This window comes from Coloeus monedula (genome assembly GCF_965178545.1).
Source record: "Coloeus monedula genome assembly, chromosome: 6".
Classification (NCBI taxonomy): Eukaryota; Metazoa; Chordata; class Aves; order Passeriformes; family Corvidae; genus Coloeus; species Coloeus monedula.
In genome coordinates this window covers 59,269,516-59,296,576 of record NC_138786.1, presented here as the reverse complement: position 1 = coordinate 59,296,576, position 27,061 = coordinate 59,269,516, and the positions used below count along the sequence as shown (strand labels likewise).

General features: G+C 39.0%; 1 protein-coding gene across 1 annotated transcript in view; it reads left to right on the top strand.

The window, feature by feature from the left end:
- SLC38A6 (solute carrier family 38 member 6) overlaps positions 1 to 25,654 on the top strand; it is a 38,066-nt gene extending 12,412 nt beyond the window's left edge. Inside the window, exons 6-16 of the mRNA XM_082283412.1 lie at positions 5,401 to 5,479; positions 9,889 to 9,971; positions 10,442 to 10,500; positions 14,714 to 14,779; positions 14,974 to 15,027; positions 16,567 to 16,646; positions 17,328 to 17,428; positions 19,462 to 19,586; positions 20,455 to 20,599; positions 20,716 to 20,810; positions 21,915 to 25,654. Of these exons, the coding sequence (XP_082139538.1) occupies positions 5,401 to 5,479; positions 9,889 to 9,971; positions 10,442 to 10,500; positions 14,714 to 14,779; positions 14,974 to 15,027; positions 16,567 to 16,646; positions 17,328 to 17,428; positions 19,462 to 19,586; positions 20,455 to 20,599; positions 20,716 to 20,810; positions 21,915 to 21,995 (968 nt within the window). The 3' untranslated portion in view covers positions 21,996 to 25,654. The remainder of the gene's footprint in view (positions 1 to 5,400; positions 5,480 to 9,888; positions 9,972 to 10,441; positions 10,501 to 14,713; positions 14,780 to 14,973; positions 15,028 to 16,566; positions 16,647 to 17,327; positions 17,429 to 19,461; positions 19,587 to 20,454; positions 20,600 to 20,715; positions 20,811 to 21,914) is intronic.
- Positions 25,655 to 27,061: the final 1,407 nt, after the last annotated feature.

The following is a 27,061-nucleotide window of genomic DNA, read 5'->3' as shown; positions in this document are numbered from 1 at the left end:
CGTTGGAACTCAGCTTTCCAGACAGCTATCTTAATTTTACAAAGAACTATTTGTTTTCTCATATAAATACCCTTTAATTCAGTGTAATTTCTGTAACTGATGCTTTTAGTTTTTTGTTTCTATATTCTGCAGTTATCATGTCCTCAAAGGTACAAGTTTTTCTTCTTTGTAAGAACAAATAAAGAGGAAAAAAGCTCCTTCCGTATCCCTGGAGTGCTGTTTTGTCCTCGGCACTGCCTGAATGTTGCAGGCAGTGACTGGAAGTGACAGGATTCGTTCCAATGGGTGATGCTGCTCTGTAGATTTTATGGCCTGTTAATACAGTCAAGGTGACAATACACAGAGACCCTGCTGTGAGTGTGAGACACCCTAAATATGCATTTACAATCTCTTGGTTCGTATTTTTTCAAGCTTCCCGAAGTCAATCGAGAGGCGTAGCCACTGTGAAAAGCAGATATTTAAAAAAAGCAGCACCACCCTCTGCTGGCCCGGCCCGGCCCCGCACACCCTGGGCCGCTTTCCCGGGAGAGCTGCCGGCAGCCCGGCGCCTCGGGAACCTCCAGTCCCCTCCCCTTTGTTTTTCTGCCAGGTAAACAATGAAATATTTAACTAACTTCCCCCCTATGCAAACATATATATGTGTGCTTTCTGTGAGTGCCTGCTTAGAGATGCTGTGCAGAGACTAAAAAGACACTTTTATCAAGTTAATTGGACATTTTTTATTGCAAATTATTTTCTTTTGTGTTTTTCTTTTTCTTTTTCACACACCCCCCCGCCAAGTTCATCCATTCTTCAGTTTAGTTCTAAACGTATTTGCAAAATTTGCTTCAAATTTAAATAAAGCAACTATTTTTTCAGACTGAGGGGGTGGATGGGAATTACCTTTGTGTAATCAGCAACAACAGTACTCCAGAAACTTTGAAAAAAATTAATGGTGCAAGTCATGGAGGAATAAAATAAAATACAGCTTGTTACACACTGAGACCTGCATCCTTAATACCTTAAGAAATTACTGAGGTTCTTTTAAGTATGGGAAATCTAATTCTGTTTTCAAACAAACTCAAATGTTTGTTTTCACAGCACAGTTTACTTTTGACCTGAAAGCCTAATTACCCTGACTGATTCAAAGTGAGGATTTCCAGTGCAGAGCTGCCTTAATTAAGGGCAGGTTTGTCAGCTCCTGTACTAATTCAACAATTGATGACCCATGCTCCTGTGTTTTCCTATTGCAGTGAGTGGTTCTTGGAAGATTTGCTATGGTAAAGAATATTAAGCTTGCTTTAAATAATAGAAAAAAAAAAGACAGAAATCTCAACCTGCAGCTGTACTACAGAATGGAATATGTGATGAGCTGTGTAGGAAACTTTTCTATTCTTTTAGTATAAATGTACAGAAATAATTAAACTAATGAAGTTCTGTCAAATCTGCTACCCATGTGTTCCATGTAGAATAAGAAGGATTTTTTTGTTTGTTTTTTAAGCTTGCCATAGTTAAGTTCCAGACTAATTCAGGTAAAAGCTAAAGGTAGAAGGAAAAGGGAGGCAAGGGAGCAGAAATTCATCAGGATGAGTCTCCATAATAGGAAGACAAGCAAAGAAGATGACAACCTGTTTCAGTTCTTGGAATTTCTCCACACTCCATTCTACATCTACATTTAAAACCAGATAAATTATCCTAATGTTTATTTTTAAGCTTCCACTCAGAGGAAATATTAGAAACAGTACCTGCCCTGTCTTCTCCTGTGGGAAGTTGGGAGGGGAACTTGTTTCCATCTTTGCACAGTGCTTAAAAATGCAAGACATTTTTATAGGGCTCTAATATGATCATCTACAGTGGTAGATGAGGAAAAACTAACCAGAAGCCTTAGTTCCTTCAATGAACTGATTTGAAGGGATTTATCCCCATGAATTCTGTGTTTATGTATAAGTTTATTGTACATTCTCTGGCATCACTGCTGTGGACTTCAGCACTTGGTCTCTTTTTGGGTAGGATAATAAGAAGTTACAGGGGTTTTTTTGCTGTTAACCAAACAGCAACCCACATATTTTAAGATGAGGCTACCTCAGAAGAGGTATTTTGAGGACTATTTAAAAAACATAACCTTTTCTCTAGTAACTGTTTTTTTCACGTAGGGGCACATATGCTCAGTGTTAAACAATATTGTAGCACAGCAAAGACATTCTAAAAAATGTATGCATGCTCTGTGTAGTTATAGAGAGTCACGGCTTATAGTGGCACTGCAGGCTGTAGTGATGGAAGTGTAAAGCAAGTACTCTATTTTATATTTTAATAAACTTCTTATTTTTTCTGTGAAAGAGCTAATACCAAGTTTTCAGAACATGGCAAAGTGATAGGTATTTTAAGAGCAGTATGTCTTGCTGCTTTCAACACAGTGCAAGTCTACTGAATAATGAACTATTAATATAATTCTGATTTGTTTTGAGTTCTGGTGTGTCAAGGCCCATTGAGAAGTTCAGAACTGCTTAGTTCTCCATCAAGTAGCTCTTGATGCATACTGAAAATTACCTAAAAGTAACATAATAGATGCAAATTCAGGACCTGAAAGTTAGGAAGTGACCATATGAAGGTTGCTCACGTAGTTCTAGTTCAGCCCTTGTGGCATCCCCCTCTTGCTGCAGCCTCGGACTGCACCATCGCACGCCATTTGTTCTGCAGGAAACCCGTCTCCCGCAGTGCTGGAGTAGATGTCTCTGTCAGTATTTCCAGGTGGGGTAAATCAGACCACAAGGGTGTGCTTTTTGTTGTGTTCACTTGTGTCACAGTTCAGTCTCGTGCCTGTGTAATCTCTTCCTTCCGTTGCACATTAAGGCTGCCAAGGAGAGCTGACATTTCATTTGTACAATGCAGCCTGACGTGGCTTCGGTCGCAGGGGGCGGCAGGGAAGTGAGGTACAAGTTGTTATTTGGAGCAAAGGATACGTGATTTTTTGTCTGTCATATTTTATGCTCTTGATTCCTCAAGTAGAAAAAGACTGTCCTATTGTTTTAGTTCTTCTTGTTTTAGTTTCATCTTTAAAAAACCAACCAACCAAACCACGTTCTTTGCTCATTCTGTAGTGTGTTGCAGAGTTAAACAGTGGTTAGTGTCTTCATGCCAAGTAAAGCTACAAGGAGTTGTTTCTCCTGAGGAGAATTAAAACTGTTTGCAAATGAACTAAAAGCAGGATTGGGCTTTTTAAACTGTATTAAGCATGGGCATCCTGCTCAGATTCATGTACAAGATTCAGGTCTTGTTTAAGCATCAGGAATTATTTATAATTCATTACTCATCTTGTAGAGCAAACAAGAGAATATAAACGGGGGGGGGGGGGGGGGTGGAAATCCTACTATGTGAGGTTGTTTCCCATATGCCCAGAGAAAGGAAGAAAGATGCACACAAATGTTCAGCATGCACAAGTTCCTTGGTGCAGGACTGGCTCCCTCCTTAGGAGTGGAATTCAGTGAAATAGGACTCCTCTCAAAAACAAAGAGTGAGTAACAAAGGATAAGTGATCAAGTGATTAGCCAGAGGCTAATAGGAATGCAAGGGCAGAGTGACAGATTGCATATTGGAGGAAATCTGATCTGGAAATTAATTTGAAGGTTTCTGCAGTGGAGACTGCAAAAACCTAGTTTTAAAATCTTTCTGAAGGACATAAATATATGAAAATTCTGACTTGCTTTTGTATAAAGAATTGTATCATACAGGGGAGAAGGCTAATGGATAAATAAGGTTGAATTGCAGTTTAGAGGAATTTTCCTTTCCCTCCTCCCCCACTTAGTATTTAAAAAAATTGAGTGAAATATGCATCTGCCTGCAACTTAGCATGAAAAATTGGGTTAATTATAAATTCTAGTGACTTAGAAATAGGCATGCTGTAATTTTCTCTGGTTGAACCTACATTCTGTTGTAGGAGAGTAAATCAGGACAGCAGATAAATACCCCAGCACACACAATCAACAGCTACATGTCACTAAATATACATGAATATTGGAAAAACCAGAGCATTTAATTATGAAGAAGTGAATATTTCCTTATTTAGTGACTTACCAAATGGTTTTAATTTAACCTTGCGGTAGGTAGATGTCACTTTGTATTAATAGAATTCTCTTTCTTCATAGGGACCACCTTACCCTTTCTTCAAAATTTAACAGTAACTGCTGTGTACAGCAGTGTCTGAGTCCACACATCTTTTCTTTTAAGATTCAAAGCATTCCTTAAATAAAATACCCCCACAAACTTATTCAAATATCATCTTATGAAAGTTTGTTGCTTTACCTTTTCAAAATATATGTTTTAATTTTAAAGCATGAATAAATATACTGTGGTAAAATTTTAAAGAATTACTAAATACAGAACAGTAAAATTTGAATACAACAGATGAGTTTTTGTCAGGGATTGAATGTAACTAAGCTTTTTTATGTTACTAAAATTACTTGCTGCTGCTGGATGGAAATTAGTTTCATTTAGCCTTTGATGTTCGTTGAAACTGTCTGCAAAGCTTGATTTTTCTGAGTAATTCTCTGCTGGTTACATGAAAAAGCGACACAAACAGTATGTGAAGATATCAGACTAGTATAAATTGGAATTTAAAAACCTCTCATTCATGCCTTTGATCACTTTATTTAGTGAAGGAGAAAAGTGGCACTGTGAAGGAGCTTTTGGATTTCTGTGTGCGCATCATTGCTTTCTGCTGAATAGAATGAAAAACACTTAATTTCAAGTCAACACTCCTGTAAGAGTAGATAATAATTTCTCTTCTGCTTCACAGTTCCTGTACAATTCTGCACTTGATATTATTGTTGGGATCTTGTTGGTGATGGATTTATCATGAGAAGCAGGGATCTGTCACTGATAATCGTCTTAGCTCTGAGGACCAAACCTTGCAGTATAAAAAATCCTTTCAAGTCCTATTCTTGTGTTTGAATTTCTGTCTTGTATTTATTTAGTGTAACAGCAGTTGAACAACTATGAAAACAGTCTTTAAAATACCCTACTGTATTGAGAGAAACAAATATTATTTACTCTCATCATGAATAATGTTTCATAAAGAGAAAGGAGGAGTGCTGCAGCTGTGTAGTCTGTCTCAAGCCTGTAGGTCTGTATTCCCAGGTAGAAGGGCAGGCCTATATATTATATTATTTTGCCTTTTAGTCCTCTGGATTATGTTTTCCTTGTTTCAAGACTCACATTGTAACAGTCTCTTTGGAGGCATTAGCTGACATCAGTGCAATACTAGCAGCTATTTTTAAAGGAAGTATATTAGAAAATAAATTCTGGTTCTGGTGCCGTGGTGTCTCACACAGAGCTGAGATGTTCCAGGCGTAACCATGCCGGTCCAGCCGTGCTGGCTGAGATGCTGCTGTTTTTCTGCTAAATCTGTCCTGCTTCTGTTTGCAGCCATGTCATCTTATCTGTTGATTGTGAAGTCTGAACTTCCTGGGGCTGTTGCGGGGCTTTTGAGTGGAGCCGAGAGTGGGTAAGGAAAAGTGCTTTGTACATTCTGTGTTTGTCTTGAAGAAAAAAGGGGTTCAGCACTGCTGAAGGACGTGGGTACTGGCACTTCTCTGAGATCACATGTGAAAATAGTCATTTACATGAGTTGTTGGAATATGAAATGTATTTGGCAAGTGCAAATCTTGCAGCACACACACAGAGCGTGATTCTTTCCTCATGGCGATTTCCCATCCGATGACCTCAAAGTCAGTGGCAAAACTCCATCTACAGGAATCTCCCTTCTGTAATATTTTAAAAGGGGAACCAGGAAGATACTGGAAGGAGAGGAGAAGAAACATTTCCACTGCTGTCATGTTATCACTTCACTTAATTCAAAATCACAGTACAAAAAATGGCAGGCATTTATATTGAAATATTCTGTTGTCTTGCTCTAGTATTTGGACTTGTCTTGGGAAAAATGCCAGGTTTTCAGACTTGGTTTATAATTCCTAAACTTGGCTCCCAGTAAAGAAGTTACTTTTTGCAGTTTAGCTGTAAAGCTGTTTGTAAGGAGTGTGTCCCTCACATTTCCATCAGAACTGTCGCAAGAAATCTGTGCCTGTGCTAAGGCAAACACTGCAGCTTCAGCACTGAGATATCTTGTTTGAGTTGTTCAAGTGCTGCTGTCATTTGTAACAGTGTATCTTGGACTGCATTACAGCTGTTTTTCCAAACTGCTATTTTCAGATGTTTTCAGCTCAAAACTTGCTCTGGATTGAAATGTGGTGAAATTGTCTCAAGGCTGCGTGATGGTTGTATTATTCCTGAATGTTGTGGGTGAATTTTAAGTGGGAAATCAGTTTGTTAAAAGGTACTTTAGTTGATTTTCTATTTTATCACAACTTCTGGGTTTTATAATGAGTTTGAAAAATTAATTGTGGCTGTAATCTTGCTTTCTGTCTTTCACATTTTTAGTAAGGTTTTTTGTCAGTTTTCTTTTTTTTTCACTAAACTGTTACATTTTGTGTATATATGTTATTGTTAGTCTGCTAATGTATCTCTTCCAGCTGCAGTAGTCATCAGCTTTTCATTTGGGTGCTGTAACCTTCTCCTTCAAGCTCATACTTCAGCCTCACTCTCCATACACAGTGGTGTTGAGCTGCTGCTGTATCTGCTGCATGTATTCCAATCTGCCAGCCCCAAATTTAGCATCTAACATCTCTTACTGCTGGTTTTAATTTTATGTCAGCTCTGCTTATGGAAAGTGACTTTTCTTTCAGCAAAGATACACTTTGAAACAAACAGCTTAAGAAAACTCCTTGTGGGTAGAACGTGGAGGTCCCGTGCACTGCTCAGAGGGCTGTTCTGTCTGAAAAAGGCTCTGCCTGTGGGATAATGCTCCCAACAGCTTTGTCTGTCCAGGTCCTACCTCAGATCTCCTGGATGTGAACACACAGAAAGGTTGCAGTGTTGAAGTGTTTATTACAAATCCCCATAGCTGTTGTAATCCTCAGTGATCTGTCAGCTCTGCCAACACCCACGCTTCTTCCTTAGCTGAAATTACAGTTTGAGATGGGAATGAAGTTCAACTTTGCATTTAGAAAGAGCTGAGATTGTCCATCTAACCACAGCTCTAGTGGTTAGGTGATTGGCAGCCTGGTCTCGTCCAGTTTCTGCCTCTGTTAATTGTAGTTCTTGCATCAATCAGTGTTTATTTAACACAATTTCCCTCCTCCAGTATTTGTGCAAGCAAATTGTTCAAGTGCAGTGGTCAAGCAGTATTCCAGGAACACGCACACATGCATGCCCACATGTATATTTAATTTCTTTTGCCATATTAATGGCCGTGGTAGAGCATAATCTTTTGTTTCTGTGTATTTTTTTGCAGATGTTAAGTGTATGTTTTTACTAGCAGATATTTTAAATTGTAGGAAATTGTTCAACAAAAATAGGTACTCAAATACCAAGCCTAAGCAGCAACTTACTTATGCAAAGGGCATAAATATTGAATAGTTTGATTCAACTTCTTTACCTGGACCACTTGTTTCCAGATGTGGTTGCACAACTGTTCTGGTTTTTTTAAGTCATTATAGCATCTGATACTCTTTCATTTGGTGCAGAATTTATCTTAACTGTAGTTAGGATGTATCAAAAGTGTCAGTTAAACTATCTGCGAAAGTATTTTATATGCATAAACCCTCCAGAGCTGTACATTTGGGAAACCCATCTAAAGAATGTTTTGTGCATTAAATTATTTTTATAGATAAAGGTTAGCAGGTGTGTGTGTGTTTGAAAGGCTCAGAGCCAGTCTAACACATCCTCATGTCTTTTTAAAAAACAAAACCATACAATATGAACATTTATTAATATTGAGTGGAGACGTTTCTGTCTGCATAACAAGAATTCCACATAGTTTTGATGACATGAAATGAGGATTGCGTTAAAAAGTTGTAATTTGTGAGCCCTCTGTTAACATTTAATGACCCTGTCAGAGGATGTGATTGATGCAATTAAGTTGTCTTGCTTGTGTGTTGTATAATTGATATGGACTGAGAGTAAGATCCTAATTTAGAACATATGAATATCTTGTTCTGTTGAATTCAGGAATGAAATTAAAGCGATTTATAAATGTCTGCTTTTACTTAAAATATGGGGGAGGGAGGAGAAACATCTGCATGCCAAAGCTTTTTCAGCAGAGTCAAGGATTTATATTCTGTATTTCATATTTTGAATGCTTTTATCATATAGGATTAAATTTACAGATCACATTGATTTTAAAGGCACTATCAAAACATTTATTCTGCCTTTGGAAAATAAGTGTATTTTTACAACAGTACTTTGAGGACAAAATGGACACATTTTCTGATAAGCAGTCCACTATGCAGTTTTTTTGAGGTCTTTTTAAGTGTAAGAATTGGTATTCCAAAATGAAGCAATGTACAAAATTACTTTTTCTCCTTCATTTCCTCACTGCTGTTTTCCTCTCTGTTCCCCCCCCCACCCACAAATGTTTCTTCATTTACCGTAAAGTAACCAAAATAATTTTCTGCCTGTTCTGCTGAGCTTGTGAACCTCGGTGGCAGCTGTGGGTTTGCTGCATGTCTAGAATCAGGAAATTTAGACAGAGGTCCCACATCTACACATAGTGCATGATCCTTATGTCCTCTGCCGTGATGCTGTTCCTCCTCATCTGAACATCCACCAGACTGGAAAGAAAGAAAAAGTTTAAAAATATATGAATGCTAAATGATAACAACGTGAAGAATAAATACTACAGCAAGGAGCTGATCTGGGCAAAGTTGCTTCTTCACTGTAGCAGTAGCAGACCTAGCTAATAATACACTTTTTGAAGAATGATGTATTTTGACTTGTTTTTACTAGAGACATTGTCACCTAACGGTTCCTTTGGGTTTGATACAGTAAAGATGCCCTCAACCTTGAAATTTCTCTGTTCACTTACACTACATCTTTTTTTCAAACAAGTGACACAAGTGGCTGTCCATGATGTATAGCAGTAGTTAATATACCTGTATGGTAATTCTTCTCTAGCACAGGTGTTATGGTACTTTCCTCATGATAACTTGAGGTGCTGCCTGTTTATTAGGTGCTAACCATATCCTGGACTAAATAAACTGGAAGGTCAAAAGTCAAGGTGTTTATAGGTGGTAAAGTCGGAGGCTGATGTGCAAGATGTTTATCAGTACAGGATATGGTTATTGCCAAGTCGGGGCAGCCACCCTCAAGATGTTTCTGTTACTTAACAACTTATCCATCTGTGCTTTCCTCAGTTCAGAGATGGGATTTGGATGCTTCAAATAGATTTTAAATATGTGAGGACCTCACAGCCTCTACAGCCTCTACAATGCTTTTTAATAGGTGTGGTTTTATGTATAAACATTACACCAGATTTCATCAGCATAATTTCCATCCCTTCTGTCTTTTACTTCTTTCATGGATGTATGCAAGGAAGGGAAGCTCAGCAGTGAGTGGGAATTGATGTTGCTGTTTCTTCAGGTGTGTAAATTGTAATCCACTTTTAGATACACACAGTGTGCTATGTAAGTACTTCTGCTGGAAATCTGCAGAGTATGAAACATCCTTCCCTCTGACCATTGCTGTGAATCAAGGTGGGGATTTGCATGTTGTGCTGCTGAGAAATAAATTGGCACACCTGCATGGATCAGACCCCTGATCCATGCAGACACTTGCCTATGGAACATTGCCTGCAGTGCTGGTTTCTTATGGAATGATGATCTGCTCCCTCATTATCTGGGAGCTCTGTTTCATATCAGTGTAGAAACTAGGAGTACAAATTCATGTAAATAGCATGTGACACAAGAAGTTATTTTTTTCTTTTCCTAGTGGTTGCTTTGTCTAAGATCTCAGTTCTAAATTAAACATATTTTTAGGACTCCTGAGCTTTGTATCAGTCCTAAATAGATTTTCCAACAGGTCTTGGTACCTTGATGGGAAACTGCTGCTACTGCTTACTTCAGTCTGCATTGTTTTTCCTCTGGCCCTTCTTCCTAAAATTGGTGAGTAATTAAAGGAGAGAAGTGAATATTATTCTACTTTAGTAGCAATTACAGTTGAAGACTTTAAAACCTTAATGGGTTATTTATTTATTTAAACTGGTGGGGGGCTGCTGGTGGTGGTGATTACTTAAGTTGTTGTAGTGTGTTCTGCCTTCCAGCCCTGCCTAGTTAACCTATTACTTGGGTTGCAGTAGTATTTTGTCTGCAATACTAAAATAAAATCTTTACAGCAGAACATTAAAGAGCTGCATTTACTTACAGCATGCCATTAGTGGTAAGCCAGTTCTAATTCTGCCCTACAAAACTACATAAATGATCTGTGACAGGCAGTTGGAATGTTGTTATTCTGAGTCCTAAGCCCCAGATACCAAGCACTGTAATAGAAAACATGCCTAAAATGTAAAGCTTTAGCTGTACATTAGGATCACTTTCCTTATAAATTCTCTTTTATTTTTACTGTTATTTTACAGGCTTTCTTGGCTACACAAGTAGTTTATCATTTTTCTTTACGGTGTACTTTACTCTTGTGGTAAGTTAAAAATCTCTGCACAGCTTATCTTTTTTTTTACCTTATTGTTTGAATGTTTTCATAAGTCTGTTTTGAAATTAATTTGTCTTCCCCTCCCCCTTAACTTTTTATGTGAAATTTAGAATTTTCCTTAAGTTCAGTATGTGCTTGCTTGGACAGATTACTTTTGTTTTGCTGAGGTTTGGAAATGTGTATGAACTTCCAAGCATGTGAAAAGATTTAAAATAATTATATTTTGGGCTGGTAAATATAACAATTCTTTTCTTTTTTTTTTTTGCTGAGGGTGCAGCAAAGGGAGCTGGCACATACATTTTTGTTTCCCTACTAGCAGAGAATGGAATTCTGTTTTCTTAACTTCTAGCTATTACTTACGGCAACTAGTGCAGAAGAAAATTTAATATACTCCAAATAAATTAAATTTACATGTATAATGGAGTGACAGAGTTCAGAAAAAGGCAAAGAAAACTAGAACTTCATTAAGGCAGTTTACAAGATTCATTAATACGTCAATGACCTTATTCTCCTTTCCAGCTGAAAGGAAAAGTTCTTTTCTCTGAGCCATATGGGGGTTTTTGACCCTGATGTTCACCCTCTCAAGGCCCCTGTGAGGTAGATGTTTCCAAATACCAAAAGTGAGACCTGCTAGGCAGATCTAAGAGAGAAAATGTGCCTTTAAGTTGCACTTTTTTCTTTCTACAGGGAAAAAGTATGTTAATGCACATGTGTAATATGTGGTACAACTGAACAACTCTCACTCTGTCGTCTGTTTGAGTGTTATTTGGGAGCCTGGCAAAAATGTTCCCCCTCTGCCCTGTCATTCTGGCTTGCATTGACTTGCATTTAATACCTGTTTCACAAAGGGATAAACAGAGTTGAAGGCAAGTTGAACAAACATGCCATCCAGGAGACCAAGGCAATCCATTAGGAACTAAACCATGTGATAAAACCAAACTTCAAAGCTGTCAAAACATCTCCCTAGGGTATCCCTGGAGAGTTGCAGTGTTTGTAGGACCTTGGGAAGTATTCTTCTTAAGCTGAACATTGAGAAGCAGCCACAGCCTCTCCAGAGTTAATGGAAATTCATTTGTAATATTTATAAATTACCTTAACTTTTGACCTCTCTCCTAAAATTTATCTTTAAAAGAAAAAAGGAATTGGAAAAAAAAGGTAAGAAAAAGCACTAACTGTAACGCTGACATAGGCCTTTGTCTGAAGCAAGTTGCAAGGGTTTTAAAACCAGTTCAGCTCCCTAGATTTCAAAGGGAATGCTTATGGATCTCTGAGGAAAGCTGTTGTAATGGGTGGATGCATTTGAAAACAACTTCAGTCCCTGAAAAAGCAAATGTGTAAGCATGAATTAAACTAGATTTTAGTTTGTGATTCTCTATCAAAAAAAGTGGGTAGAGAGTGCTAATGAAGGAGTACAGACTGCTGGATTTTTTATGAAATGGTTAAATTTGTGTGCTTACTCTTTCTTGTTAAATGGCAAAGCAGCAGCCTCAGTAAATCTAAGTGAGGTCAAAATTTTTAAAAGCCTTTATGGGTATTTCCAGAAAACCAATACTCTTGACAGAATATTCTGACTTGTTCAGGCCCTGAAAGTCAAAGGCATTAAATATGGTTTAGTTTTCATATCTAATTGCTTTGAAGTGGGTGATATGTGCTGTTGAAATGGTGTTTTAGTTTGCACGCTGTTAATTTCTATGTGGCAGATATGTTTTAATTTGTTCCAGAAGAGAACTGTGTTAGTCATATGGAAGTGATATAATTATATTTTGCATATACAGTAATTCTGTGCCTTTTCAAGTGCACACCATCTGTTCAGCTTTTTGCCAGCAAGCCACAACTTTACTGCAGCCTGCAGAAAAGAGACGTCTTGGTCAGTCTGGTCAGGGAGTGCACCGAGCAAAGGGCTGGAGACTTCTTTGTTCTGGGCTCTGCTCTGGGGCCTGGGCACGTCATGAATGTCCTCTGTGTGCCTCAGTATCTCTTCCTTTAAAACCAATAAATTGGTTCTAGTCTTCCCTTGCAAAAATACTGCAGACACTGAGATGAGCTGATCTAGGAGATAAACAAGTGTGTATAAGTATAAATTCAAAGCCAGATTCTGTGAGGTCCTGAGCACTTTTGGTTCTGACTTTTGAATGCTTCCCCGAGTTGAATCCTCAGGGAAAAGAAATTTATTGTTAAACTGTTTTGTTATTGCCTCCCCTCTTGCTGTATTGAATATTGGTGAAGCGTAAAGACACGCTTTTATTTTTTTTGTGTATGTGGAGACAGCATTATTGGTAGCTTGTTCAACAAAGGTGTTAATGATTGCTGATGGTGTGTTTTTATAAATCTCTTATGTTTCCAGAACAAAACATGTTGCAGATTGGGAACCTGCCATATGTAATGTGTGATGTTATGCACAGACAGCCCCTTTGCTGAGTGCTGTCAGTACTGCTGGAATAAAGGGATTCCTGTTTTCCCTCTGCAGGATACAAAAAATCACTGAGATTGTTAGAACACTTTGAGCCTCTAACTTTATTCTTTAGCAATGTTTTTGGTGTGGTCTTAAAATACCCTTTTCCCACAGAATCTCTCTTGATTTTTAAGGTTTTTTTCACTTAAAACCAAATGTTTGTTATACTCAAAAGAATGTTTATATGAAATAGGCTTGAAGTTCTAGAGGAGGGTTGTGGTGCCTGCATGACTGCTCAGCTAACTGGGCTGTGCTGCCAGCTTAAAAATCCTTTCCTGCTGGGGAACCTCATTAGACTACAATTGGAAACCCAAACACATTTGAATAATTAAGTAGGTGGGCAAATATAAATACAGATTTTTAAATGCACCTAGTGCATTTTATTTTGTCTTCTTTTATTTCCACTTCAGTCTATTCTTAATCTGTATTACATATATTTTAGAAAAATGTTTTCCAGCCTTTTAGGTTTGGCTTGTCTGGTCCTCCCCTGCAATGTTTATATATATCTTTGCTCTTTAGCTTGCAGGAAAGCTTCCCCTCACCACTGCCAGGCACATTTTACTTTCCCCAAACCTTGCCCTTCAGTTCCATGCCCCTTTCCAGTGCTTGGGAAGCCTATTCCAGCTTTAGACAGAGTTCCCCCAAAGCTGACTACTTTGGAGCCTTCAAAGCCTTCCCCTGTCTGGGTGCCTTTAAACACAACACAGGCCCAAATTATATTTTAGTGCTTGGTGTTTGCAGGCTGCTGTTGATCAGACTCCCACCTAGTTCCATACCTTGAGTGAGTTGTTTTCGTGCAATTTGAAACAAGTTACTGCCACAATGCACTCAGCCTGCCATGTACCCACAGTTTTCTTTCCCCACATTTTGGCCAGAGGTAACATTTGTTTGCCTCTCCTGGCACTGGTGACAAGAGGGAGCATCTAATCCTCTGGGAAACACCACTTGGCAGCAGGCAAAACACAGTTGTCTGAGCCAGGAGAAGAGCTCCCTTCCATGTTATTCTTCTCATGAATCTGAGTCTTTAATTAAGTTTTTAATTATTTGCTCTAGGCTTCCAAAAGAATTATAACCTCTAAAGCCAGGCAACTACAATAGGAAATTAATTAGGGTGAGGAGAGCAATGCAACTATCATTTTAAGCTGGGCTCCTGAAGAAGGAGGTAACATTCCTTATTTTAATTTCCCTTTGATTTTCAGCCCTGTTACTTGGCAGTCCCTAAACCAGCAGGGTGTAGCTGAAGGCCCAATGACATTCTGGGACAATAATTGCATTTATTGTTTTTCCTTTGCTTTCTAGTCCAAGCCATATGTTTCTGCCTTTTAAGATTAGCCCTAGGCTCTGCTGTATCTCTGTTAAGGGCTTGTGTGCTCGGGGCGCGAGCCTGGGATCGCTAACACAGCAGCAATTCCGGACGGGAGGCCCTTGGTGTGGAGCCCAGGGAGAGTGGCTGGGAAGTGCTGGTTGTATTTCAGCTCATGTCAGAGCCCATTGCTGTGCCCCACCTCCAGATCCGTGGGCCATAAGGCTGCCAGCTGTGCAGGGTGAGCAGCTGGATGGAGTGGCACTGACAAGCTTTTCTGTCAAGTCTCCTTCTGGTGGCCTGTCTACCAGGCAGGCCCTGGTAATTTACTGGGGGTGTAGCTCCCTGCTGTGTGTTCCAACAGGCTGATACTTCAGCTGTGTGTATTTAAATTGAAAACTGATTTTTAGGATATCATTCATACATGAAATATGCTGTCTCTGCAGGTTATGATTAAGAAATGGTCGATCCCTTGTCCTCTACCTCTGAGTAGTGCCATAGAGACTTTACAGGTAAAGTCCATGCTGGTTTGAAGTCCTAATTTTACTAGTAAACTGTAATGCTTTTTTTACATTAACACTTTCAGAATGGCTTACAGTTTAAATTCCTTCTTTTATTAATCATCACAGAATCTGAAAAGTTTCATGTCTGTGGTTTGGGTTTATTTTTTCATTATGCCTTTTTTTTTTGTGTTTATGTTTTACAGGTTTCAAATTCTACTGGGGATTGTAAAGCAAAGCTCTTTCATCTTTCAAAAGAGGTAATCTCTATTAACAATACACAAACTTAAAGGGGGGTGGTGGTTTTTAAAAAATTGGGGTTTAAGCCTTACCCAGGGTAAGCTGTCCTTGTGTAAAACTTATTATGGGTTGCTGAAATATTTTCTGTACCTGCTGCCAAGTGTTATCCAGTCTCACTTTTTTTTTTTTATATGAAGGCTGACTGTCCAAGTTAGCAATTATGAAAATATTTTGGAAATATGACCAAAGAAGAAAGTATAACAGATGAAGCAGTGGTCAGCCTCATCATGCAATCAGATCAAGCCAACTTAACATGCCCTCAGCTGGAAGTTGGTGCTATTTGGCTGTGTGCTCTTAGTTACTGGCAGGGTAGAGCAGGTTTCCTGACACTGCCTGGACCTAACCTTAGTTTTTCCTTACCTGAAGCTAATTCTTCAGGCCTGATGCAATCTTGTGCATCTCTTTGGATGCCAGCTCTGGTATTTGTTAATTAATGTGGCATTTAAATCATGTCACCACCCATCAAGGCTTGCAGGAGGGGAAGCATCATGTAGAACCCTGGTCTCTGTGGGGTGAAGAGGAAGGGAAAAAGGTAAATCCGGGATAGCCCTGTAGTGGGATTTAGGAGGGATGTGGCTGCATTTCTCTGAAAAAACAAAATCCATCCCTACCCTCCCAAGAAAACGGTAAGGGGAAGGAAAAAAAACCAAAAGCTTGGGCAATGCAAATGTGAGACAAATGTTATCTGTAGATCAAAGAAGAAACATCTACCATGGGATCCTGGCCTTTTGTGCTTTGAAGAATCTTGTCACTCACCTCTACTTCTTTTTTAAAATTAAGTTTTATCAATAGAAAGTGGCATATCTTTTACCAGTACAGGCCTGATTATTTCAGCACAAAAGTGTTTGTTATAGTTCAGCTTATTCCACTTGGCAATTGCAGTAAGCTGTACAAGATCATTCATCTCTTTTATTACAAGTTTTTGGAATAATGCACCACTAATTGTGTGGTTGCACCTTTAATTACATAACTGTCTTAAAACTTCAGATGCCAAAGCATGTTATATTTCCTGTTAATATTTTCTGTTGTATTTTATGTTTTATCCAAATTTTTCTGAAGGAGTAATAAGAAAATAGTCAGGTCAGGGTTAAGGAATCAGTAATTTGACAGGTAGCCATGGATATTAGAATTTGGAAAACTTTGTAGAGAATTTCACAAATGATACACTGGCTCTGGGACATGTCCTGCTCTTTCTACATAAGTACTTGGCTTCAGTATAGTCAAAAAAGAATCTTCCAGTTTTTGGCTTATAGGCAGCATGACTTATGATGATGAAACTGAGCTATGTCCACTTGAACTTACATGACTTGAAAAGGTTGAATTTTTGTGGACTGATTCAGAGACACCATTTCTGTGTTGTGGAGATTTATCTCAAAGCATTCATCTAGAAATATTTCTACTGACTTCCAACACTTGAACTGAATTTTGAGTTCATCCAGATATTTTTTGAACAAGCGGTAATAGCAAACAAATTAAAAGATGTTTTCTTTCTATTTTAGAGTGCTTATGCAATACCAACTATGGCCTTCTCTTTTCTGTGCCATACCTCAGTCTTGCCAATCTATTGTGAGCTCCAAAGGTAATGTATGACAACACATGCAATATTAAAATATAATTATAACCTTTTTTTGTAGTATTTTCCCTAAATTAATCCTGAGTAATTTTTATTTTTAAGTCCGTGCCATCAAACACTGCAAACTAAGGAGCTTTCATGCTTTTGGGAAATGTTTAGTTTTAGTCTGTACTGGCTTTTTCTCTCTTACAGGAGAGAAAAGTAGTAAATATGGTTCCATCATCAATGTCAGTATATTGTCCTGCCCTGGACAATCAGGAGAAAAAAAAAGGTCATTTGCTAAGGTACTTCAATAGTTAATTTTTATGACTGTACCTGAATCTGCATTTGGCCACATCTGATCCAGTGAGGGTTTTTGACAGAGATTCTGTTCCTGGCTCTGAATAGATATCATCCTGTGTAAATCCCAGTTTTCATTAAAAGAGGCACTAAGATGTCTGAATTCCATACAAGATGGGGACAATGTTAATTGTCTGCTTGAAAAGTGCCCTTTTAATTACCAGATTAAAAATACTTTTAAACCCCCTAAATACCAGTGACAGCACAGACCTCACTGAATACTCAGTGGCCATCAATTAGGCCAGCACTTCCTTATCAAAGGCAAGGTACTATATAGATTGTGCTGTGTTTAATCATCCTCAATACAGATAAAGCAACACTAATTTCCTTTTTTTTTTTCCATTTTAGTCCATCCAAAAGGAGAATGCAGAAGGTAACTGTCACAGGAATTGGTCTGAGTTTCCTAATTTACTTTCTGTCTGCTCTCTTTGGGTACCTGACATTTTATGGTAAGTGTATTCTTCAAGTAATCCTTAGGACAGGGGTTAATGATAAATGGTAAATGTTTTCTGCCTGGAATGTTTCAGGCACTGGTACACTTGAACCCTCAGATTTTAAAAATTCAAGAGGATAAGCTTTGAGTTGGGTTTTCCAGCCCATGCTCCTGGTCTTACATGCAGTTCCTGAGCCAGAAATGTGTCTGTTTGATACATGAACTGAACCAAGAAGTGCACATTTCTTAGAAATGTTGTTGACATAGTGCTTGATGAACTAAATGTACCTTTTTATCACCAATCAGAAGAGTGGGTGGGGTATCACACTTGCCCTACAGAATTCTACAGGCATCTTTCATTTGCTGTAGAGTTCAGGTGACTCTGTTGTAGTACCAATTTTATTACTCTACATTTGGACTTCTAAATACTTCTGGGTACAGTTTTTTAGTAGAGTTTAAACATAGATGACTTCTTCTGTCTGGTATTCTTGTATGTCCCAAGTGCACAGAAAGGTATCAGACCCCTTATCTACATAGTGGCCTTTTTGTAAAGGTCCATCACAACCTTGGCAGAAGTAGGTGAGTGTCTATTTCATAGAGCAATGGTAACACATCTGGTCTGATTGAATTGCCTCTGCTTACTGATTCTGGAGTGCTTCCATACCAATGCTGTCACATAAATGCATCACAGTCATCTATGAGGATCACTCTAATGTCTTCTGACACTAGATGATCACATGCTGATCTTTACTGATTGGAATTAATGAAAATTCTTACAGGAGACTGTTAGACAGTAAGATGAAAGTTCTGATTAGGATTTCCTCTCCTTTCAGAGTGTTTTAAAATTCTTCATTGTGGGGATGAGACTGTTTCTGACAAAGCACCAAGAATATTGATTTTCAGCATCTAATAATTCCAGATTTTTAGAGACTTTTGTACCTCTTACCCCCAAGTGTAAGCATATGTCTGAAAATATTCCCTAGATATTCAGAAACCTTGGAAAAATTATATGGGAAGTCTTGAAGGCCCTAATAGCATATTGGCCACTGTTGCTGTTTCCTGGCTGTCTCTGTGAGGTTTGTTGGAAAATACACATTTAAGTGCAACTCTGAGAGGTTCAGCAGGCAGTGCAGGATAATTACCTGTCCAGATGAAATCTCAATAAGAAAGGGGAAAAAAAAAAAAAAAAGGAAAAAAAAGAGTAGTCCTGGAAGCCATCCCAGTTGCTGTTACCTTTACTGCCATGATTTCTCTGGGACAAGACCCTGTCTTGACCGTAGTCTTTCAGTCTGTTTCACTGGGAATGATTTTGGTTTTCTGCAGGATCCATTTCTTTTAGTAACTTTAATAAGACTCAGGAGCCTGAAATGCTGGAATCAAGAGTGGATGTCTGTAAGAGTTGTTTTGTTTGGTTGGTTTGGTTTTTTCCCCTTGCAAGCTTCTTCTCCTTTTCACTTTCTGGTTGTCTTGTTTAATTAACTTACTTCTTTAAACAGAGAAAGTCTGTTCCCTGTTCCTAAAACACCAGTCTGAGAAAATGTAAAACATTTTATTTTAAATTGAAAACAAAAGAGGAATTCCCTCTTTGAAATGAGGCATGTTTCATCTCTCTGTGGTTCAGATGGTTTCTTCTGTTTTCTGTGAATTTGAAACTTCACAGAGTGACTGGACTTTGAAAATTTCGGTCCATTCTGAAGTCCAAAAAAGCAGAGTTAAGATTTAAAAAAAAAAAAAAAATCAGGGTAGCAGCCCACTCTCTCAGTGCTCTGACTTTTGCTGTTAAATTTCCTCATCTTTTTTTTTTATGCTGTCTCCTTCACATTTGTGTCTTTTCTTTAGGCATCTTTGGCTTCAGCAGATGCTCTGCCTGGACTGCCTCCTCAAGTTTCTCATTTCTCTGAAGATTTTGCATCCTAGTGTATCAGTTATGCCAGAGTGTATCTGCATCCCCCAAGCAGATGGATCCATTTGAATGTCACCTTAATATGCCTTGCTAATTACCTTAGCTCTCCAGTGATTAACAAAGCAATTAATTTGTCTTGTTTTCAGACAAAGTGGACTCTGAATTGCTGCAAGGCTATTCCAGGTACCTGCCAAACGATACCATCATCATGACTGTGAGAGCAGCCATTCTGTTTGCTGTGCTCCTGACAGTCCCTCTAATCCATTTTCCAGTGAGTATTCCTGAGTGCTCTGGAGCTGGCAGTGAGCACTGGTCACTAATGCTTTGCAGACTGCAATTCTTGAGTCACATCTAGTCTTGTGTATCTTATTCACTTGTCAAGTGATTGATCAAAGACCACATATTTGCATATGTTCCATGAAAGCTCCAAAATAACAACTAACCACTAAGCTAATTTGTGCTCTTGAGACAGATTTCAGATTAAAAGTAGCCCACAGCATTGTTTTTAATTTAGAGAATTCAGAACTTCTGAAGTTTATTTTGATTTTTTTTTTTGGGTCTTAAATTGAGTTTTGCTGACTTGGTTTTTCCTTTCTACATGCACGCACCCACACACAAGCACACTAATACTTGAAACTCAATTTAATTGTAAATTAAAAACACATATAGACCTATTTCACCAAAAAAACCTCTGCTTTAGCTTATCAGTACTGTGGTAGAACTGAAAATTCATTCAGTTAGGACCAAAAAAAATGATACAGGCAAAACTCTGTCTATGGAAGCACTGTATAGATTATGAATCAATTGGCAACATGCTGACATTTGCTACCAAGCATGTTCAAAGAGACAAAGCACTATCCCCCAGGCCTTCTTTTGTCCCTCCAAAAAAGGGAGGGGCCAGTAATTTCTTAAGACTAATGGCCATGTGATAAATCTTGCTTTAATACAGTAAGAAATTACACTCTACACTACAGAGAGACAAAGCATTAAACTATTGCTAAGCTTCTGGCATTTAGATTTTTAAAATGTTCTTTCACATCTGGAATGATGTAATTCTTAAGGTTATGAAATTGAGATAAGATCAAAAAGTATGTTATGTATGTATTTACCCACACAATGTTTGTCTTTGTATTGTGTAGGCAAGGAAGGCTGTGTTGATGGTGTTTTTCTCTCATCTGCCTGGGTCATGGATTTGCCATATCCTTGTCACCTTAACACTGAATACAGTTGTTGTTCTGTTTGCAATGTACGTGCCTGACATTAAAAATGTATTTGGAGTAGTTGGTAAGTTCTTGTGGTGGTTGGTTTTCTTGGTTTTTATTTTAAATTCGAGAAATTCAGTATATGATTCTGCAATGGACTTCAGTCTTCTCTAAGCAAAATCTTCCTGTTTTTTAAAGGTTCAACCACATCAACATGTTTGCTTTTCATATTTCCTGGACTATTTTATCTTAAGCTTAACAGAGAGGACTTTATATCACCACAGAAACTAGGGGTATGTTTTCTTTTTTTCATGTGCACTAATAATATTTAAATAGGCTCATTTTAAATGCATTTTAATACAGAGTGGAGCACACAGTCTGAGGGGCAAGGCTCTTGTTTTCATTGCCGCTCACAAAATCTCTGAGCATTTTCTTTCATTCCTTATGGGTAGCTCTGGTCTTTCTGAAACTCCTTCACCAGAGATTTTTGGCAGGCATTGTGTCCGTGTGCTGGACCACTGATCTGAGTATGTGCTTTCCCCTATAGTTTTCAGATGTTGACTTTTAATCCAGTTTCTCCTCAGTTTTTACTCTGATGCTGTCTGGGCAGCCGGTACAAAGCTAAACTGCATTTAAGTGAAACAGTTTTTGTGCTTGTTTTCTATGCAAGACTTCTCAAAAACATCTTTTTTTTTTTTTTTGGTCCTCTTCCTTTTTTTTTTCCCTCCTCTTTGTGGTTTCTCTTTTGGTGTAGTAGGTTAAGTTCTGGGTTGGAATTGGTGCTTTTTGCACTGTAACTGTCTGTCTTCATTTTAACCACTGCTCAGCAGAACAGCTTCATGTCAGTGGCCAAAATGCTGACAAACTGTTTATACAGTCTTTCTGCCATTCTTATGATTTATGGGGCTGCTCTTGTATTGACAAAACAGGGAATCTGAGAGAAAATCTAATAATGATGCCCTCTGACCATTTTAAGTCATGACTAGTTCCAGCAGATTTGGGGCCTTGTTATAAATCAGCAAGCTACTGTTTCTTGAACTGTGGTTTTATTCAAAAATGTAAAAAAATCCATTGTAATTTTAATTGTATTTTGAGTAAAATACAAATTCAGTTTCTCAATTTGTTTAAAGTTGTAAAGGGCAAATTATTTTTTGTGCAGCTGGATAGTGTGAGCAGGGAAACCAGACTGCTCCAAGAGTTCCCAGTGAAACTATCCCAGGCTTGGTTTAGTTTCCCCCTAAGCAGATACTTTGTGTTTGAAGACTGGGTAATTTGAAACATTACAGATTATTTAAAAAGACCCAATTTGTACCTATTCTTATGGACTTTCCTAAGCCTTGGACATGTAAAATGCTTCTTTCAGCAAAATATTAATTTTTGCTTTTCTTTCTTCACAGGCTTGTGCCTTGGTTATTTTTGGCATTTGTGTTGGCCTTCTCAGTTTGGTTCTAATAATTTTCAATTGGGTTGATCAGTAACAGTTTACTGACACTGTCTGAACTGAGCTTCAGGAGCACAGCAAGAACCAGAGAGGTGCCAACACTACTGTGAGTGCTGGACATCCTAAAGAAACACTGACCAAAGCTGCCATGGAAGAAGTAATGCTCTTTTCAGCTACATTAGTGATGGTCCTTCTTTAATCTTGAGTCACTCTCTTCAGTTATTGGACAATTTGTCTTTGCCGTTCTAAAATATGAGTTTTTCATGATGTAATAATGACAGGTAAAAAGGTCTCTTGAGAAGTTCTGCAATGCAAAAATGGTTTAGGGCACATGGTAAACAAAACAGACGCTTGAAATAACTTGTCCTTTCAAGACAAGGTAAATAGACATTACATCAGTCTTTATGGGCATAATGTGATATCTGCACCTAGGATAATGCACATTGTCCTAATCCTTGAAAGACTTGTATTGCTTGAATAATTTCCAAAATTTCAACCAGTTCAGATTAAGAACTTGTTGATTCCAAGTGTTTAATTTATCCTAAGATGGATCTAGAGAGCAACTGCCTTAGCCCAGTTTAATGGGCAGATCATGATAATATTTTTTAATTTTTTTTTTTGAAATACCGGTTTTCTGTGTCAGCACACTTGAATCATCCTGATGTAATTTTTAAATTAGCAGGCTTTGCCCATTAAGCATAATAGCATTTAGTAGCATTTAATTTTGTTTTTTCATTTTGCAGTTAATAATAGGCATTTTTCAATTAATATCTGCTTTTGAATACTTCTCAAAGTACCTCAGTATTCCTCCAAGTGAAAGACTTTTCTCTTTTTCTCTCTAATTCCCATTTTTACAAATGTTTCAGGTTTGAACTAAAGTGTTTCTATATTTTGTGTTCTGTTGTGTGTCAGAGAATATTTGGGCTTAAAAGATGAAAATGTGCCTCTGTTGAAGACAAAGGGAAATTTTACTTTTTTAGAACCCTAATTTTACCTCATATGTCTATAAACTTCCATGTTTTATAATCACCCCTTTTTTTAGCCCCCGTGAATGTGAATGCAATTTTCAACACCCACTGGGCTTTGTTGGAAATGGAATTGGGTACCCACAAGAAAAGTTCCTCATTGTAGTAGATTGAAAGCAGTGGCTGAGACTATGGTGTCTTTTTAAGATTTGCTTCTATCAGGTGGAATCTGATGGCCTTAAAGTGGCCTTATCTCTTCAGAGACTTCATGCCCTGAGGAAGCAAAGGCTGATTGAATGTGCTTGGTCCTCTCTTGTCTAATGGGAAGGAACAGCAAATAGCAGAGGTGGAATCACCTTCTCTATTCCTGAGCTGACAAACTAGGGTTTCTCATGCCAACAGATCACTTGGCTCTCTCAGGGTCCAGACAATACTTTTCATTTTTAATGGCTGGCCTGGAGCCACCTGGGTGGTGCAGGTTAGTACTGCTTCAGAAATCCTTTTTGCTTGGAAGTATCCTTCTACCTAGGAGTTTAATATAGAAATAGACACATATGGTGAGGCCAGGGAACTAACTCAGGAGTTCTGGTAGGATCCCAAAGAAAAAGATCCCTGGAAAAGGCTGAAGTTATTTTTATAAAGAAGTTTCTAGCAGAGGTTTCGTGACTCCAGGTGAGCCATGTAATAGTTTGGCAGTACCAGAAACAGCACATCCACTCTTGGCCAGGAGTCCCCAGCTCCTCCTGTGGCACTGGCAGTGGCTGCTGTTAGCATGTTGAACCAGCAGAAAACCAAGGTGACCACAAGTTGTGACGTTATCTGCCTAAAAAGTGAACTTGCCTTTATTCTTCCAATTTAAATTCCTGTTAACCAGGTGTAGCTGCCTTCCTGCCTGTGGCTGTCCTCTGATAACTGTGTCTCACAGGCTTTGTCACACTGCAGGGATTCAGATGCTCATGGAATCTCTGGCACTACTGTAGAGAACTAAAAATATACCTTGTAAAAGTGTACCTTGAATAAGCACTGACAGCTGTATATCAGGAAGTGATTTTCTGTCTGACTGAACCAAAACTCCTTTGGAAAACAGGAGACCTTACACTGATGAGAATTAACTCAGGGATTTTTGTCAGACACTACAATTTAGGGAGTGTATTTATTATAAATTTTACAGAACATCACTGCAGTCACTTTATTTTAAACTTTAACCAATAATGCTTAAGTCTGAATACTTAGATTATCTGTGAGGAGACAGAAACTTGTCAAAACTTTGCTAAGCTTTTGCTCTTCCCACCTCGCTCTGAAACAGCCGAGTCTTGCCCTACACTGTAATGCTCTGTTGCCCTCAGGCAGTTTGGTTTGTGTGCATCATCTTGAAAATGTGACTGAGAAAATACCTGAAACACAGGGTTAATTTTACAGTGGATTCCTGTAGTGCTGCAGAAGTCACTATAGTATTGTTTTTAATCCTTAGGTGTTATCCTAACTAGCCTGACTATTGACTGATTATCCTGATAGGTAGACTTTGGAATGGTGAATTCCAGTGTATGAAGTTAATACTTGATGAGGATGAATGGGAGCAATTCACAGTTCTGCTGAGCTGTATTATTGCGTTTTGGCTGTGGTGCAGGAAGGAGAGCACAGGAGTTTACAGAATGCCCGTTACCTTTCATCTGAAAAAGAATTAGAAGAAATGCTGCTACTTCTGAATTTCTGTGGTTCATAACTTAAAATATAGAGAAAGGGAGAGAGAGGGGCAGAAAAAATATTCTGTTCCCAAATTTAGAAGGTATGAGTGTTGTCCACAATGAAAAACCAGAATAATTTATCGTTCTCATCTCCCACGGCTGTGCTGTGCATTGTGTCTCAAGGGTTTTCCTACACCTGTGCACTTCCATGAAGTTTTTGAGCAGAAGAGGCCTCCAGTCTGGAACTCTCAGTTCACTCAAATGCTGACAAATATTTTCTTCATTATTCTTGCATACAGATATTTTTTCTTCCAAATTTCCAGATTTATAAATTTCAGTGATTCTACTTTATTGCCTGTCATCAGCGTTTTCCAACCTTCTTCTCTGAAGACTTGACAGGAATGGATGAGGGGACCCCCACAGCATTTCTAAACTCATTTGGAAAGGTTCCCTTTCCCCAGTTGAGCAGGAAGAACAATGTGAGAGATGAAAATTAATTGGTTGCCTTTGATTTATTTTCTCTTTTTCTCCTATTTCCATTCCTTGTCCATTTGGAGGCTGCTCAAGTTTCAGCTGGGCTGTGGTAAGCTGGGTGTGAAGAGTGTTTTCTGTAACCAGTGTGGCAGGAAGGAGACTGCCAAACAACAGTGCTCAGACCCAGGATTATTGTAGAACTCCTTTCCTAGTTAGATTTAATTTAGCACTTTACCTGAAATTGTTGTTTTCAAGTTGATTTTGATGTTGAAACCATTCAGTGTAGCTGCTCTCCATACAAAGAAACCTTTGGACCTGTTTATTCTTACTGCCAGTGGGAGAGAATTTTCACTATTATAAAAGGGCTGTGTAATTTCTCAGTTTGTGTTGGTGGTCTTGGTATTTGTGTGCTTCAGTAGTGTTCATCCAGCCACACTTCATGTGGAAATGGAATTCCCAAAAGAAATCAATAATGATCTGGATGTAAAAATTGCGCAGCTCATGTCAGACCTCTGTATTGTACAACAGATTTTCTGTTTTGAGTTCTCCTTGTCTCAGGTTCACTGTGGAACAGCCAGGGCATGTTCCAAAAAATGACCAGCAGAAAATAAAAAGCAGTTTACAATCTACACAAGTTGTGTGGGATCTCCACTCTGTTGTGCAGGTGATGTTTTGCATCACATCTTGAAATGTTCCCAACTGCCCCTCCCAGGCTGATCTGCTCCCAGTGATGGATTTTACTCTGGGCTGTGCTCTCCAAAACACCAAGGTACAAAGAATGACTTTTCCAGTGAGAACTGCAGTTATTGTCCTCCCAGGTATTGGTTCCTGGACAGCAAACTCATCTCTTCCGTGCTGATCTGGTCCCCTCTGTGAACACAAGCCAGCAGAATTTATCTCAGAGGCTGTTGCTGCACAGCTCCGTGCCAGCACTGCCTCTGGGGTGTGGGGAAGGGGTGAGCAGCTGGCTTGGCAATGCTTAATGGGGTGAAAAACTGCTCATGGAGACCCGTTTGGGAAAGGCCTTCTTGTGCAGCAAGGTGAGGGTCAGTCATAGGGGACAGGCCATTTCCTTAGGGGGTAGCAGCAGAGGAACGATGGCTGGCCACGAGGGGCTCTGAAGCATGGATGTGCTTTTTGGCTGTAAATCACAGTGCTCTCCACTAGCTGTGTCCTGTGAGTGCAGCTCCAAGCACTTTGCAAGGTCTAAGGGAGTCCTGAGTATAAGCAAACATGGAAAAAACCCTCATTATTGTGCTGCTAGCTTGATCCTACAGCTGTAGGAATACTCACACATGTGGACATAAATATCAGCAACTCTGTTTACTTAATAGTGTTAGCCCCAAGTGGAACTGGCACCAAGGAGCACAAATCCCAGCATTTTCACGTGCAGTGCAGAATTCTGTCCTGTGCTGCACTGGCTGTTTTGTTGCTGAGCATGTCCTGTACTCAGCCTTTCTCCTGCCCCCTGCATCTCTGCTCACACATCAGTGCTTTGTGCTGCAGCTATACGATGCCAGGCAGCTCCCGGCACCTGGTTTGAATTTAGAGCTCGTTTGCACATGATGTCACACTTCCATTGTCAGCCCAGCGGAGGTCAGGACAGTTCATCTTGGGAAGGTTTGCACTGAGCCTTCACATTGCTGCCATTAATGCCTTCCCCACTTGATTTACATTTCAGATTTCAGGCATCTGCGATGAACTGGGAGGTTGGTGGGGTGGCTGATCAGCCTGGGATGCAGGACTGCTTTTCTGGAGAAAGGCTGGAAATTCCTGCTCCATACATCTGTAGCGAATCATGGATCTGGCCCAGGAGAGTTAACGAGCCCTGGAAGCTCGGGGCAGTTGTTCCAGTCTGTTGCCTTTCAGGAGCCCGTCTCACCTCTCCACAGACCAAAGTGAGACAATGTTCCTGGGAGCCCCTTCTTTCTGCCCTCCCAGGTAGCTCCACTTGATAGTGGGATTTACATGCAGGGATG